We start from the raw sequence: 18074 nt of genomic DNA, 5'->3' as shown, positions 1-18074 counted from the left end.
GCACTTTTCTTGTACCCATATACACTTTATGAAGGGGGAAAAATGCACTGACCTGGAAATTTTAAGATTTTTACTGGAAAAATCAGGGAAATTTGAACCAGCTCAAATCCAAGCTTTATTAGACTCTTTTGATTGGGAAGTTTTGAACCATTCCTCCCTACAGCCGATATCTTGCACTGTGTGATTTTCATCTTTTCCAGTATTTCAAACATCATTTTTGGGGGCAATCACTAGAAGGATGACGAATACGTGAAAAGAGCCGTGATCTCTTGGTTAATGAAGTAGGCAGCTAGTTTGCATGAAGAGGGTAATCTAAATACAGTGTAAAGGTATATATTTTTTTTTAGAAATTTGGCCACTAAGCTGAAAAAAGGAAACATATGTAGAATCTGAAAATATTTCAATTTCAGAAGCTGTTGAAATATTAATTATCTTACTATCGTGTGATGAATTAGAACCCTATAAACATTTTGTAAAAAGATTCCATCAGGTTGTTCAGCCACCTCATTTATTAGCATATGCATCCTGGATCCCGAAACAAAGGGACAATTTTTAAATGATGAACAAGAGCAATTAGCAGAAAACTGTTTTTCTAAGCATCATCCAAAATATCTGCCAGATGTTATGGCATTCACAGGGTTCCCACGGTCCTTGAGAGTCCTTGAAAGTCCTTGAATTTTTTTTGCTAAATTTAGGTCCTTGAAAGTGCTTGAAAAACATCTTAGGTCCTTGAAAAACTTGATAGGTCCTTGAATTTGTCCAATACTGCCGGCGGCCCTTTTTATAAAACACCCGCGGATCTTTCTCGTTCTTTCTGTTTTGTTCCCGAACTCTCTCACGTGGTTTTTAACGCCACCGTTTCTAACCGGGCCTAGCGTCTTGGTGTCTGCCAAGCACGCGGAGCACAGCAGACAATCAATGCGTTCGGGGCGAGACTCCACTTCATCTTCTGTCACATATGCTTAGATCTTCTTTTTTCTTAACGAAACTGGAATACTCTCGAATTTCGTAACAATATGTACCTTGTAGTTTTCAATAAATTTGCCGTTTTACCATCCGCACTTGTCCTTACGTTTGCGTCAATTCAAAACTTTATTGTAAAGCGTATTCGCAAAGGCACGACTTCGTATTTGTGTTATGTAGTTTAGACTAGTTATGCCTGGGAAGTGCTATTTTAATCCCCAACGGATGGATAATCAAGCTTATCGATGCCCGAAAAGAAGTTCAGAGCCAAGTGCCGATTATGCATGAAGGAGATCGATATCGCGAAAATGGAAGAATCTGCTCTGAAATCACACATCAAAGAAAGGTAGAACAAAAAAGCAGTCTCATGCCCTGAGTTCTCTTTTTCCAAAGACATCAACATCTAATTCATCTGGTGTAAATACTCCTTCAACATCGTGTGCCCCATGTGAAACAGAAACTTTAGTGGCCGAGGTAACATTGTCTTCTTATCTGGTCGAATGTGCTTGATGCTGAAATTCTCTGGAGTCTGAAGTGCATCACTAGTAATTATTCATGTAACTCCTGTGAAGGGATTAGTAAATTGTTCTCCAAAATGTTTGCTGATAGCTGTATAGCGAGACAATTTTTTTGTAGTGCCACAAAGTGAGCCTATTTGGGCTCCTTTGGATTGGCACTATACTTCAAAGGGATTCTTATAAATGAGCTGAAGAATGTTGATTGCTACACTGTACTCTTTGATGAGACGTTAAGTCAGTCACTACAATCTAAGCAGATGGACATTATGGTAAGGAATTGATAATAAAGTTTGCACTAAGTATCTTACCTTCCAATTTATGGGTCATGGAACTGCGGAAAATATTTTGTCCTCTCTTTACAAATGCATGGATGGTGGTTAAAAGCTCTCTAAAATACTTCAATTATCCATGGATGGACCCTATGTCAATTGGAAATTCTATTAGAAGCTTCAGTGTGAATTAAAAGAGAAATATTCCCACCAGCTCATATTCATTGGTAGTTGTGGATTACACATAACGAATAATGCTTTTAAACATGGTGAAAATGGGATATGCTCCTTCTAATTTTTATTTTCAGAAAGAATTGTTGCTGCATAACATTTAGAGAAGGTTGTGTAAATTATGGATGAATAATTTCAGAAACGATGTTTAATAGAGGAGAGGAGGGGGTTATGGAATAGTCATGGAATATGGAATACCTAAGATTTAGCTCTGTCTTTCATGCAGCCTTCACATGGAAATACACAGGATTAAAGGATTTCACCATTAACACCTCATTACCATTAGTTATAGATTGTGCTGAAAATGATTTTGTGAATTAATATGTAAAACCAGTAGGGTTGTTTTTAAAAAAATCAGGGATGAGATTTTTCCGCTTTTTTCACTTTTATCTCTTGAATTTCAGTTTTTTTTTTTTTTTTTAAATCAAAAATTCAGATTTTTCTAAAAATTTCACTTTTGTTATAAGTATTCCGCTTTTTCAGAAAATTCACCGATTTTCAAAGAGAAACAGAAAATTCAAACTACATAGCTAGCAATCCTTTCTCATTTTTACTTATTATAGCTATTTTCTCCCCTTTTACTACAGCAGTTGATAAGATTTTCCGAATTTTTTACCCGCCCTCCCGATAGATCCGATTTTTGTAGTACAAGCGACGCTGCTTCTGACAAGCCTTTTAGAGGTTCCAAGCCTGGAATCTGCTAATATCTCCATTCTTATTCACACGATTTTAATATCAATCATAGCTTTTCATATTTGCGTGTTACGATTCTTATTCACGCGATTTGAATATTGTATGTTGCGATTCTTATTTACGAGATTTAAAAATCCGATATTGTGATTCGTATTTACGCCTTTTCAAAAACCTATATAGCGATTCGTATTCACGCAAGTTTAAAATTAATGTCTTGATTTGCTCATGCGGTTTATAATATCAAACATTGATTTTCGTATTTATACGTGATTTTAAAATAAGGCATTGGGATTCGCATTCACGCATTCTGAAAATTATGCATCATAACTCTTATTTATGCAATCTAAAAATTACGCATCATGATTCGTATTTACGCAATCTAAAAAGTATGAATCGTGATTTGTATTTACGCGTTTTAAAAATTCTATTTCCCAGTTTGTATTTCCTCATTTTCAAAATCGTATATCTAGTTTCATATTCATGTGATTTCAAAATCCATAATTGTTATTCATATTCACGCTATTTTAAAATCAACTATCGCGATTCTTGTAAGAAGTAAATTATTTTTTTAAATTAGATACTATAAAGGTGACTGTTTTTCTAACGACGATTATTAGTATATGTAAGTGTTACAACATCAGAGAAACTGGAAGGGAATATATTCAAAACTTACATTCTGTGCTTGCAAAGAAGAAAAAATAGGATTTGTCACAAGATGTTTGAAGATGGACTAACGACTAAATATAGCAAACATAAAAGATATAGCAAACAAAAGCAATCACTTAAAAAGGGATTTAATTAAATTTTTTTTTTTTTTGGAAAAAGAGTTAATTAACTCATCATCAAAATTTTATTTATAATTGCTGTTATTTATGCTATAAAAGGCAAAATTCTTATCAAATAAAAAACAATTATCTAAATAGTTACTGATTGTCATGTAATTTTTCAAACTAAAAAAGCAATTTTTGTATGTAAAGGAGTTACTATATATTTCTACTTCACTGTTATTGATATGTTTCAAAGGGCTCTAGTTAGATTAGACTATAATATTAACATAATGATTCGGTCCATTGTTAAAGTTTTTTTTCCCAATATAATTTAAAAAATTAATATTACTGATATATTTGCTATAAATCACATAACAGTATTTATTAAAAGAAATGAAATATTAATGTATATTCTCAGTAGTTTTAATTTGCTAAACCAGGTAGTTTTTCAAGTAATAATTGTCTCTTATGTGAACTGAGGAAAATTATAATTTCCAGCTTTATTTTTTCAATTGGTAATTTTTATTTTCACTAAATGTTAAGTAGCAATGTAATCATTTATATAATAATAGATTAGTACAAAATTGTATGTCAACACATTATTTATTACCTTAAACTGTCTGGAATTTATTATCAAAGGGTTGTGCTTGCGTAAAATTTATGATCGTGGAAATTCAGCTTTTTTGCCTTTTGGCTAATCTCATCCCTGAAAAATATAAATTTTAGTCCATAATACATATACTCTCTTCTCTCTATATAGGCAAAGCATTTAGGTATTATATTTGAAATTAATTATTGCCACAACAAGCATTGTTGCTTCTAGTGAAATAGAAGAGAATAATTTTTGAAATTGGTCTTAGATTAAGGTCCTTGAAAATTTTGTTGAGGTCCTTGAAAAGTCCTGGAAAGTCCTTGAATTTCAATCTCATCATAGAGTGGGAACCCTGCATTCAAAATTTCCGATCCTGAATACTTCCTGAAATCAATGATGCTTGACACTGTTATTCAACAGTTTTCAACAAAAAAATGGCGAAAAATTGTGACCAAAAAATAAGAAAAAAATTCCAAGCTTCCACAAAATTTCTGCCAATTCATTTTTCTTTACACTCAGCACCAGCATCCCTGTATCTATCGAAAGACTTCAACTTTCGGTTTGGTATGGAGTAAACAACGAAATAGATTAGGAATAGATAAAGCTACAAAACTATTAAAAGTGTATCACCATCTAAGAGAGAAATGTAGACACTTTGAATCTGCAGTATGATAATAATAATAAATAAAAAAAAGGATCGTTTTTTGGTTAACTCCTAACATCTGCTGACAATTTTTAACTATTGGGAGAAAGTTTATCACCATTAAAAAGCAGTTAAAATTTAAAATATTACTTTTAAGATTTTTCAAATATCATTTTTAAAATTTCATTTGAACATAATTTTTTTTTTTTTTAATCATGTTTAAAAAAATTGAAAACAAATGGAAATAATTTTTTTCTATTTAGTGATACATTAAAAAACTTATAACAAATTTAGTTTTATTTAGTTAAGTTTTATTTTCTGGTTTTAAAAAATAAGCTTAAAATTTTTTCTAAATGCTTTTTTATAATTTTAAGATTAATTTGTTTTTTGAAATTATAAAGTTAAAATTATCTAAAAATTGCAGTCTTTTTTTTTCTAAGGTTAAATATTTGAAAAATGGGACAAGTAACTGATACTCTTTATAATTATACATAATTTTAATTTCACTTTCTATTAATCGTATTATAGAAACATGGAGGACCATTAAATATTTATTCCAGTTAAATTTTATTGTAGGTAAAAGTCAGATGAAATTTTAGTTTTTATTGATTATAATGATATATATGATTTTATATATATGATATATATGATTTTACTGATTAGTGATATTGCATTATTTAAACTTATTTTAATTTTATTATATATATTTTATATAAACTTTTTGAATTTATTTATATTTTTAAGCTTATAGTACAACACTATTTAATAAATTAAAATATCTTCACAGTAAATTTTTAACAATTATGGGAAAAATGAAAAAAACCCAATTTTCCCTGGGTTTTTTCAAACTAAAACCCAATTTTACCCGGGTTATTTCAATAAAACCCAGGCGGATTGGGTTTTTTCAAACATCCCCGGGGTTTTTTCAAACCCTGGAAGGAACTGATCAGCTAACAAAATTAGAAGCGGAGTTGACTGTTTTTGAAACTGGAAGAGACCAACTTTTGTCTAAGAGACTGAAAATTTAATGATCATTCTTATTTGTTTTTCTCTAACCTCTAATATAAATTGCTGATTTGAAATCTAATAATATCACACAATAGTTTTTCTTAATAAGGTAAGGTAAATGGTAATAATAAAGTTTTGTTTAAGAAGGTACGAATTAAATAAAAATCAAATAAAAAAGTATTCTATTTTAGAGAAGGCTCTTTTTCTTTAATTACTATAGAATCAAAATAGAATTTTAATTTATGGTAATAATTTTAATTAAAGGTATGCAGATTATTTGTTCTGATTTTTTGAACTATTTTTTTAATACTATTATTGTTTATATAAACATCGCAGAGGATGAGAAAGTGAATTATTTACAGTATATGCAACTTTAGTTAGCAATATTTTTGTCATGATTTTATCTGACATTAAATTTTGGAAACTTTTCTGTGTAGTTTAATAGTACATATAAGTATCAGAGATATGAGAATTTAAATTGTTTAAGGTATATACAATTTAAGACAGTATTATTTTTGTTAATATTTAAGTTGATACAGTTTTTATATGGTATATTTTTACTTCATAAATGATTAAATCATTTTCTTAATATATATATATGAATTTTTTTAATATATATATCGCTTATAATAATTTTAAGTTAGTAAAGTTTTAGTCAAATATTCCTTAATTTTTTATTTGGCGTTGCATTTTAATTTACAAATTGTTTTGGATTTAATAAAGTATGTTTAATTTTTCCAAATTGGCGTTAATTTTTTTTTTATGGTATATTTTTACTTCATAAATGATTAACTAATTTTCTTAATATATATATATGAATTTTTTTAATATATATATCGCTTATAATAATTTTAAGTTAGTAAAGTTTTAGTCAAATATTCCTTAATTTTTTATTTGGCGTTGCATTTTAATTTACAAATTGTTTTGGATTTAATAAAGTATGTTTAATTTTTCCAAGTTGGCATTAATTTATTTTTTCTCTTGATTCATTCTCACTTTTGTCTGTTCCTGAATTATGCACTTAATTTTTGATCGGTGATATGTTAAGTTGAAACTTCATTTTTACACTTTAGAGATTTCATTCTTGACTTAATAAATTTCAGAGCTTTATTTTATGGCTTGCAATTATTTATGATATGTATAGATGATTAAGAATAGTATTCTGTTATGTAATAAACTACCGTGTGATCTGCTTTTATCCTAGCAAAATCATATATTACCCCTAAAATTTTTTGAAAAAGTTCCTAAAATTTTAAAAAACTTTGCTGCTACCCCTGAATTAATGTTGGCAAGAATATTTTTTATTTTTCCTTTCAAGATTTTAATACTTTAATTTCACAGTTTCATGTTTTTTTGTTTAGACAGACTTCTACCTGTCTTAATTTACACACATGTTAAATTCATTTTCTCCATTCAAAACTGGTGATGATTTAATATGCAAATAAAATTTTCAAATATAAAGTTCTTTAATCTAATAAATTCTCCAAAACTTTATTTTATAAGCATTAGCATCCTGCCAGATTCGCCTGTAATGCTTTAAGAGTATATTAAGTATATTATATTGTTATGGATGAGGGATATTTAATAAAATGCACTTATAAATTTAAAACACCTTTTTATAAAGAATAGGACTTGGAGTCTTTGAAAATATTAATTACTTTACATCTTGAAAGTTCAGCTATAGAAGGAAAAAATTCAATGTTGAAAGCAAATGTCTAACATATTTGTTAATGCATATTTATTAGATTTAATGTTATATCATTTCTTTGAAAAAGATAGTAAATGATTGCGCACTTTATGTTTTTAGAGGTTGCTTATTTTGGATAATGAGATTTAATACTTAATAATTTCAACTCTTATTTATTTCTAACATTACCTACATATATGTCAGGGTTGGCAGGTTTTTGACATGTGATAGTTTTTGACGGTTTAAACCATGGTTTAAACCGTCACGTCAAAAACCTCACTGGCAAAAATGTCGAAAATGTCAAAAACCTATATTCATATGTGAAATTTAATTAATACATAAAATTTATATATTTTTTATAAAGATAGTGTTTCTAAATATGTTCTAGAAAAAATAAATTTTGAATTTTAAAGAAACACTTATATTTTGAATAGTAACCAAAATCTTGTACTTTTGAAAGCTCACATCTTTTGTAATATTATGTTTTCATTTTCATGTGTTATTGAAAATCTGCAGTGATATTATTAAGAAATTTATTTAAAACCAAATTTAGTGTATAATATAGATTATACTAAAAATTAGACATTTTTAAAGATAAACATTAGCAGTTTTGTACGTTAGACATCTTTTAAAGAAAAATCTTTTAAACAGGTTGGGCACATGCAACATTCACAATCAGGGAATTTTTGTCTATTTTTAGCTCTTCTAAAGTAAACTGGGGAGAGGGGGATTGGTGAACTGCTTTCAACATACTTTGTTTGGTGGCGGAAAAATGTTCAAAACTAGTTATGTGCTATCGTATGCTGCGAGGAGCAAATGAACTAGACTATTGAATTTTGAATTAAATTTCTACTTCCATCATTTTCATTTTGATTATGTAGTGTGATGTATGTTCTAATTTTTAAAATTATGTATTTAATTAGGATAATTAAAAAATTTCCATAATAATTTGTTTAAATATTTCATGGATCAGTGACTGTAATGTTCTTCTGTTTAGTTTGACTTTTGTGATTGGTTGTTAGTTTTTCAGAAAAATCAGTAATTCTGAATTTTAAATCTTCAATTTTTTTAATTCATAGTTCACATAAGACAATACAAATTTAAGTGTTAACTTTCTGTTAAATACACAGAGCAGTTAGTGTCGATTTACAGTATATTCAGCCTATTAATTTACTATGCTGAAAATTTAGTTTATCCAAATACTTGTGAATTTCATTTTGCTGAATACTATATAGTTTTGTTGAATATCTAAATATTCAGCTGTTGAATAATTACTTCTTACTTTCAAGATATACATTATTTGTATTCTTAATACAAGTGGAGAAAAAAAAAAATTAAGAGATAAAAATTTTTTTAAAATGATAAGTGTAATAATTATAAATAAATATAATAAACAATATGAATTATATTTATCATTATTCGTAAATATAACTACTTTTAAATTCAAATTAACATACTGGATAATAAAGATATTCAGTCTAACATTAAAAAAATTTTTATACACTTGTATCAAGTTTGTATTTATACAACATAACTTGTAAGCTCCTTATAAATATAAATATTAGTTATATGTTTCTTATATGTCAAAAATGCATGGTAATAAACTTTTAATTTTCTTAAATATCAAAAAGAAATTTTTTTTTTCAAAATATAAATATTTAAACAATTTTTGTGCAAAATTTTTCTGCACATGCATTTGAATATAAATTTCTGAGATTTTAAATCTGTTATTTTACCTTAATTTTAATAAAAAAATATTTTAAAACCTGCTGATTACCTATAGTATAATTAAATTTCCATATAATGCATGGCAACTGTTGGTAGTTTTGAAGTTTATATATTTTCTTGGCAAACTTCAGTTTTTGACGTTTTCGACGGGTTTTTGACGGTTGAAACCAGTATTATACCCTTCTCATGTCAAAAACCACTTTTTGACGTCAAAAACCCAACCCTGATATATGTATATACTTTTAGGTAAGTAACTTCAATATTAGGTTTAATAAAGTACCGAATATCTGGTTTTTTGCAAAATCCATTCCTTAACACCACAGCAGACCAGCTTTTCCAAGCTATAATGTATTACCATTTATTTTATTAATCTAATTTTAATAATACACCATGTATCGGCTTTTGAAAATGTAAAAATTTTTCCTTAGTAGACTCTGCTCATAATCATAAAAATGTTGGCCTGAAGATATCAACAAATATTTACTGTGAAACAAAGTCAAATCCTGATTCTGTAGAAAAAAGTAAAAAAGAGTCTTCTCCTGCTATGAAAAGTTGTCCAGAAATAGAAGTAAAGAATCAAGAAAATGTATTGGAGGTTAGTTGCTTTTCCATTTGTTTTAATATTCATTTATGTTTAATTTAATATTAGATAGGTGTTAAATTTAAAAAGGCCTAACTTATTAACTAAACAGAAACTATTTTTTCCTTTGCAACTCAGGACTGGCTACTGTTCAGCTACTTAATGGGTACATTCATATTTACTTTTATTTTATTCATTCCAATTCCTGATATTATAATCAATTACAGACCTAATCACATAAACTAATTCAAATATGTTAAAAATTTATTATTTTATTGTACGAGTTCTTTCAACAGTCCTTAACTCTCAGATGCATTTTTATCCTCCAAAATAATATATATTTTTGTAAAATATACTCTAAACAAGCATATTGTTATTTTCCTTGTATGGTACTCAAAGAACTGTTGTAATAAATTTTTTCTGAAGAAAGAAAGAAATTCAAAGAAATTGGAAAATTAAGAGTAGGTTGATATATTTATGAGAAGAAAACAACCGCATCATGTTTATATAAATTAATTCCTTAAATATTTCTTTATCTGTTTCCTAAACAAACATATTTTATTTAGCATTTTTACTTTATTCAGTATTTTTTAAGAGTTTTCAGTATCTTGCTTAATCATTTATATTCCAAAACGGGCAGACAAATTAGGATTTTCATGCGATTTCAGTATTATTATTTGTTTTCTTTATTTTCAGTTACGCCAGGTGTCTGCCAAAGTATTTGCTATGAATGTTTACTACAATATTGTTTTTTTTTAGGAGACGAAGAAATCTGAAGATGTAAAAGTGTGCCCTGAAATTGAAAATATGTATATTTATAAGGGACCAAAAGGTATGTTATAAACAATTTTAATTTGTTCAAAGCCATTGTATCTTTATAGTTTTCTCCTTAATATTTTTTCTGAAGTTATTTCATTTATCTTATAAGGAAAGTATCTGTGTCACTCATTTGCCTTGTTGAATTTTAGTTCAAACATCCTAAATTGAAAAATGTATTTCATCTTAGATCTATTATTTCCAATGACTCTCTTTTCTCAATCAACTAATTTCTTTAAAATAATATACATATTAATAATAAACAAATTAGAACTTGCTGGTAACAGTTTGCTGAAATCTTTTTTTCAAGTGAAAAATGATAAATTAATTTAATTTCAACTTTGTAATTGATAAAGAATAAAGTTATTGTGTATTAAAATGGAACATGAATGACAAACACTTAGTTTTCCTTACTTGTTTGTGCTCATTGTATTTCTTTTGACTGTTTATTGATAACTTGCATTGTATTTAGATGAGTATGAAGAGGATATACCAGAAGATTTAGGGTTAACTGAAGATGAACTTGATATCTACGATGGAACCGGATGTTTAGAAAGATTTGATAGGACTGAGGATGACATACTGGAATTTCGTTTTGATGGTACTGGTAATTTTAAACTTAGATGTAAAAAGATTCTTAATTAGTGAAAAGATTCTTAAAAGTGAAAAATGATAAATTAATTTAATTTTAACTTTGTAATTGATGAAGAAAAAAGTTATTGTGTATTAAAATGGAATATGGATGATAAGCACTTAATTTTTCTTATTTGTTTGTGCTCATTTTATTTCTTTTGACTGTTTGTTAATAATTTGCATTGTATTTAGATGAGGGTGAAGATATTATACCAGAAGATTTAGGATTACCTAGAGATGAACTTGATTTCTTCGATGGAACCAGTTATGTAGGAAAACTTATTAATGAGACTGCGAAAAAGGAAGCCATACTAAACTTCACTTTAGATTTTTCTGGTAATTTTTAGCTTAGATAAAAAAAGATTCTTAATTAATTTGATATAAATTCTTTAGGTAATTTTTGATTAGGTGGTTGCAAATAATCTTCACAATTTATTTATATTACAGTGTGGGTAATGTTTTTAAAAAGTGCTTAAAGGTGCTTATTTTCAATTTTCATTTTTTAAAAGCCCTTAAAGGTGCTTTTTTTCATTGGGCGTTTTTAAAAAGTGTTTAATTTTTTCAAAATGAGATTTTTCTTTATCATGTTAATTTTGGCTACAAATTATGCAAAAAGACAGTTCACATTGTTCGATTCAACATTTTCACAATTCATTCAAACCCAATCTATTTTGGTGTATTGTTCATCCGTAGCGTATGATAACGCCATTCGCTTTACATGATTCAAAATTTCATGATTTATGACAATTGTAAAAAGTTTTTTTTTTTTTTTGACATGACGGTTAAAACAAGATAAAACCATCAATTGTCAAAAGCTTTCCAAACCTGCCTAATTATATTTTTTTAAAATGCTTAAAAATATTTATTGAGTGCTTGAAAAGTGTCTAGAAGGTGCTTATTTTTTGTTGAATAATTTGGCTATGCACCCTGTATTACATAAAACAAAATGGCTATAGCTCAAAATATTAAAATAAAAAATTTACTTTTGTTGGACACAGCTAATTGAAATATGCTGTATATGTTTCGGTGATGGGAGTGTAAGACGTCAAATGAAACAATATGGGAACCAATGAAACTGCACAAACTCAAATTAATAGGTTATTCATTAAAAAAACATTTAAAAGTTGTTATTAAAAGAACAATTAAAACTTAAACTTTCGGTTGTAAATGTATCATACTGCAGGTGGGCGGGCGTCACCGGATGGAAATGGAATATTGGTACGAAGTTCTGGGACGCTGCACAACAAGTCTCTCGAAGGCAAACTGTCATCTGCTTAAGTACTGGACATCAGCCTTTTCACTCCCTGCCTTGTCCGCCGGTTGATGCTCCTTCGCCGGTATTCATCCGCGCAGGAACTATTTCGGTTCTTCCTCCTACCTTCGGTCTTCGATCCAATCCTCGATCCTTCTACCTCAGCTTTTCATGCTATCTGAGCTGTCGCAACCAACAGCCTCTACATATGCCTACTTTTATTTTAATGATGTTATCTTCATAACTTAAAATAATTTTAAGCAAAACAAATAGAGATTTTAAATAATTTTTTTAAGGTTATTATCGGCTAGAAAAGCACTAGTAAATTCAAGAATTTTTATTATTATTTATTCCAATTTTTTATTTATTTCTTTTTATAAAACAAAATGTCTCTATCCAAAAACATTAAATAAAATAAAATGATGAATTTACTTGCATGCAGGTAATCAAATGTTTTTATTTTAGTACTGTAATCTTCAAATTTGTACATAGCTATATATATTCCTGCTTGTGAACTATTGCATATTTGCACTTCACAATCTTAAAGCATTGGAAAATTAAATTAAAATTGAAAATGTTAAATGAGCTGATGTTTTGTTTGAAGAACATTAAGTTAAAGTATGCTAGTTTTTAAAAAAGAAAACCTTAACCAAGAATACATACTCTTTTATAATTAATGTGAACAGACATTTAAATATAAAAAAATAGAAGAAGTAAGGGATATTAGATCAATCATATTCATTTTTAAAAATTAAATATATTTTTCAATGTGCGGATCTGATTTTGTACTCCTAAATTTGAAGCATCCACTTATGCACCTTTCATACATTTGCTTTCTGAAACACTTGATGCTTAGTAGAGGAAATTATTGAAAATTTGTCTTAAAATGTCATGAAATGTATTAAACAATTTGCAAATTACACGAAACAGGGTTGCCACAGGCGACTAAAATGCGACTATTTGTTACTATTTTCGACCTTAGGCGACTATGGCGACTTTTTTTTTGCCTGAAAAGGCTAAAAAAGCAACTATTTTCAGGAATAAGCGACTATTGGGAGACTTTTTTACTTTTGGAGAAGTTTTTTTGCAAAAATGAACATTTCTTTTCAGTCCCCTCACTAACACGTACGTAATGCCGCTTACCACGTGCCTGTGTTCAGTGACGTCATCACGCTAATCCCTCCCTTGTTATTTCACCTCATTGAAGGAAAAAAAAAAAAAAATCTGTGTTCCTTCATTATTTGTTCGCTCAAGTGGAAGTGTATTTTATTTTTAATTGTATATCTATATGATGATTTGATTTTCTACCATACCAGTGTCCTCTTCATAACACATTTTAGGTAAGTGAGCTTTAGTTAACATGCATAGGTAAGAAACGTAGTTTGCGTTTTTTTTATAATTAAAATGATTAATTATTTTCTTAAATAAATAAAAAATTAAGTGATATTTTGTCGTTTTTAAAGTGGCGTTTTTTTAATAATTTTTAAATTTATTGTTTTAATTTTTTATAAAATTTCCTTTTTTTATTTCATTGATTTTATTTAAATAAGGATAAATAAAGCAAAATTTATTTTTACTTTCGGTACTGCACATATTTTTTTTTCTTCCAATAAATACGAAAAAGGCTGATGTTTTTTAGATTTAGTCTATTAATTAAAAAAAAAAAATCACTATTTAAAATTAAAAAAAAATTCATACTAAGTTAAGGGATATTTTAAAAGTAGCGGTATTTAATAATCCAGAAAACCGGGAAGAATTTTGCTTGGTTTTCCCGCTATTTTGAAGTATAACGATTATGAAAAGTAAAAGAAAGTGGAATTAGATCCAGAGGGGTTTGGGAAGGGACAAATGTGTTTATTTTCTCCTGTGTGTCGGTTGTTTTTCTGATAAGCTGCTGTCAATCAAACTTAAAGGAGTGGTATGCTGATTTCGTTTTCTCTTTGATTTACGATGGGGTGGGGAAAATGTATTACACACGCATATCAATGAATGTCCGAATTAAGGAACTTGAAACTTCTAGCTAAGAGTGTTGACACGTGAGATTTATTTTAAATCCACTTTAGTTACTCAGTTATCCTTGATTTATTATGATGAATTGCTTTATTATTTCCGATAATACATTATTTATTATGAGCAAAAGTTTTTTAATCACCAGTTATAATCATCTATTTGCCATTGATTAACAAAAATTTTTTTTTTTGTTGAATAAATTAGGATTTTTTAGAAATGCGGTATCATTAAGTTTTCTTGATGTGAAATCACATCTGCTTTCGTTAAAAGTAGTCTTTTTATAAAAATAAAATAAAAGAAGATTGTTGATTAATTTAAGCATATAATTATTTGTTAATAAAAGCAGGCAATTATTTTATGAAGCAGATAGCAGCTTTCTTTTTTTTTTTTAAAGTATATATTTTTTTTCTAAAGTGAACATTTCTTTGATTTGTTTTCTACTTTCGCTTTTTTTTTCTTTTAATTTTTAATGCATGTATGTAAAATATATTGTTACAGTATTGTTATTTTTAAACCAATAAATCTTAAGTTATTTTTTATTTAAGAAAAATGAAATAAAGCTTGGGTTTGCTTTTACTTTGACTTCTTTACTATTTTGATTGAAAAAATTAAGCAATGAGATTGATGTTATAGTAGAATATGTTTAGAATTAATATTTTCTTTTGTGATATTTATTCCTTTTTATTTATTTTTAATTGATTTAAAGATTTTCCATAGGTAATTTTTGAACATATGCTAAATCGCGATACATCGCTATATCGCGACGTCTAAGAGACGATGCATCATGATTTAAAATTTCTGATATCACCCAATCCTAATTGTGGTATTTGACAATTAAGCTATAATTTTAGTTATTTGGCTACTAATTTTGATAAATTTGTGTTCCTGTTCAGGCGACTATTTTCATAGTTTTAGGCGACTATTTTCATGCTTGAGGCTACTAAAAGCAACTATTTTTGATCATTTTTTACTGTAGCAACCCTGAAATATGTTTTTTTCCTAAATTCTGAAAAAAATAATTTTATCTCCTAATTATTTGAACTTGCCTACTATTGATTAGAAATTGGTATAATTTAACTAACTGCTTTTATTATCTTTAAATTTTTATCTAATTTTACTTGGATCTGATTTTTGATTTTTTAGTAAAAATTTTAAATATGTTTTACAAATTTTGCCCTAAAATAAAGTTGTAAAATTAAATGAAACAAGGAAATTGAAACTTAATTGGTATTTTTTTTTATTTACTTTCTTGTATCTGATTTTATTTTTTATGATTGGTTTTGTAATAAAATTTAAGTAATTTGTAATTAGTGTACTATTTTAAAGTTTTAACAAAGAGAAAGATTCAAAAAAAGGCTTTGTTTTATTGAAGAGTTTTGAAGTTTCAAGTGCTTCTTAGGTAATGGCCACAGTTTTAAATTTAGTATAATCAGCTTTTTTAACTATTAAATTGATATGCGTAATAGTAAACTTATTTCAAATAAGCCTCTAAATACATTTTTTCATAAAAATTCGGACTACTTTTTTAAAAATTCAAGTAAAATCTTCATGTAACTTTTTGTCATCTTTAAAAGTAATACAAAAGGTTTGTGCGCAATATACTGCTGTACTTACATCCTGGCGCCAGAAAATAAAGCATTATAAGTCTAGCACATTCCTCATATGTCAAATATTCAAGAATTTTTAAATTCTGGTTAAAATTGTGCTTGTTTAAAGTGTGAAAATTTGCCACATTTTCATACTTTTATCCTAATAATCTTTTTCCCCCTGCTTTCTTTGGAAAAAGAATTAGTTTCTCTGAAATGCTAATCACTTAATTTCATTAAAAAGTCATCAATGTTCAATTTGCAGAACAAGCCATTAAATATTCTGTAAAAAGTTTTCACGGGTGACCTAAAAGAAAATCTTAACTTCCCTGGCTTGTAATATTAAATTTAAACTGGAAAGAATGTTACCTTTTGTGAGCAAGTCTGTTAATAAGAAAAAGTATTAATATCTGATTACTAAGAATTGTAGGAATTAAATTTGCACTAGAAATATAACATTTGTATTTCTATTTTTCAACGGTATCATAGTCGCTCAATTTTTTTCCTCTTTCTAGATTTCCATGCTCCTCCATCACCACCTGTGCCTAAAAAAAACGTGTTTGTTGAAATACCTATTCCATTCAATCCCTTTCCAAGTCTTCATACAGACTAGAATTGAAATTTTAACAGAATTTTTTCACTTCATTTATAGACACTTATTTTTTGACTAAATATATTTATTTTAGTCAAAATTTTGTATAAATTACCATAACATTTTTCAAATTATTTGTACCATTTATTGTATATTTTATATTAATAATAAGGATTTTAAAATAGAGTATTTGAAAGTTCTTATTATTCTGTTCTTACATTGCTATATTTCCTCTATAAGAAATAGAGCTTATTTCCAGTGCAACCACCAGAAATTTTGTGTATCAAAATTGGCTTTTACAAATGTTCTTTGAATTATGATATACTTAAATGGAAGAAATCTAACATGGTGTTTATACAGTTATAAGCTTCTTTCACTTACCAGAAATTTTTAACTTATAAAAAATAAAAATTTTACCCATTAGTAAGTGGAAAAGGTGTAAAGCTTAATTCTCTTTTGAATGCCTACTAGTGTTCTGTTTTGGTTGTACTGTGTTAAGACTCTATTCGAAGAAATTTAACATAGTGTTTGTACCCTGTTTAATTTCATGTACTGTTTCATATGTTATACCATGTAAGTAGAAGAAATTAAAAGTTTACTTTTTTGAATAAAAATGTTCTATTCTTTTAATACTAGTAGTAGTAAGCATCTTGGCAAATAAAAATGTTTTCTTATATAAGTAAACTGATTTCAACAATACATTAATATATATATATTTCATGTGTGGAACTATCATAAACAGTGTTTCTGGTAAGTGTTAGTATTTCAAAACTCACGCATTTTTTCTGATTCTTTAATGCAGTTGTTAGCCTCAAATGCTACAACTAGTTGTAAATTTGACTGGACTTTCAATCTCCCACCATTAGAAAGTATGATAAATTAACTTTTTATTTCTTCTTAAATAATGGCAATTATTTCCTTGTTATATCAAAAATTATTTCTCATCCAAGGGACATAAAGGTGGTGCCTATGTAGTTTGAAATCTTAATTTTATATAATTAGTGAGTTAATTATTTAAATTGGAAAAAATTTTTAAGCAAGATATTTTTCAAAAAATACTCTTTTTAATGGCTTGTACAGGGTTGGCAAGTTTTGACTCACGATGGTTTTTACCGATTTATACCATGGTTTTTACCGTCATGTCAAAAAACCCTCTCAAAAACGTCTAAAACCTTCAAAAACCCTTAGTTTTGATAAAACTGTATTTTAATTTGAGTTTAACTGTTTATGATTTAAAATTAATTCATTTTCGGGCAATAAAATTAGAAAAAAAGTTGTTATTAGATATTTAAGAACAGATTTTTGCATTTTCCCAACATGATTACTATATCAAATCATATTATTTGAAGTAAAATATTAGGATACTAAACAAAATTTTCAACATTTCCAAGCATCATTTTGTTTGGCATCTGAAGAATGTCAAGTCATTCCTGACTTAGAGTTTGTTAGTAGTTACAAGTTTTGAAAGTTTTGTTTAGCTTATTTCTAATATTTCAGAAATGCCAA

General features: G+C 27.5%; 1 protein-coding gene across 9 annotated transcripts in view; it reads left to right on the top strand.

Annotated features, from left to right (window-relative positions):
* LOC107454704 (uncharacterized) overlaps positions 1-17198 on the top strand; it is a 32609-nt gene extending 15411 nt beyond the window's left edge. For 6 of the 9 annotated variants that reach the window (XM_087167984.1, XM_087167985.1, XM_087167986.1 and 3 more), the window contains 5 exons: positions 9528-9694; positions 10439-10511; positions 10968-11096; positions 11321-11464; positions 16492-17198. In XM_087167984.1, coding sequence (XP_087024110.1) covers positions 9528-9694; positions 10439-10511; positions 10968-11096; positions 11321-11464; positions 16492-16589 — 611 coding nt within the window. In that variant the 3' untranslated portion in view covers positions 16590-17198. The remainder of the gene's footprint in view (positions 1-9527; positions 9695-10438; positions 10512-10967; positions 11097-11320; positions 11465-16491) is intronic. The other 3 variants (XM_087167989.1, XM_043041434.3, XM_087167983.1) reach the window with 1 other exon arrangement.
* Positions 17199-18074: the final 876 nt, after the last annotated feature.

This window comes from Parasteatoda tepidariorum, chromosome 7 (assembly GCF_982258835.1).
Source record: "Parasteatoda tepidariorum strain Cologne lab strain chromosome 7, Ptep-v5.0, whole genome shotgun sequence".
Classification (NCBI taxonomy): domain Eukaryota; kingdom Metazoa; phylum Arthropoda; class Arachnida; order Araneae; family Theridiidae; genus Parasteatoda; species Parasteatoda tepidariorum.
Note: the sequence above shows the minus strand (reverse complement) of the source record. Positions and strands in the feature narration are given on the sequence as shown.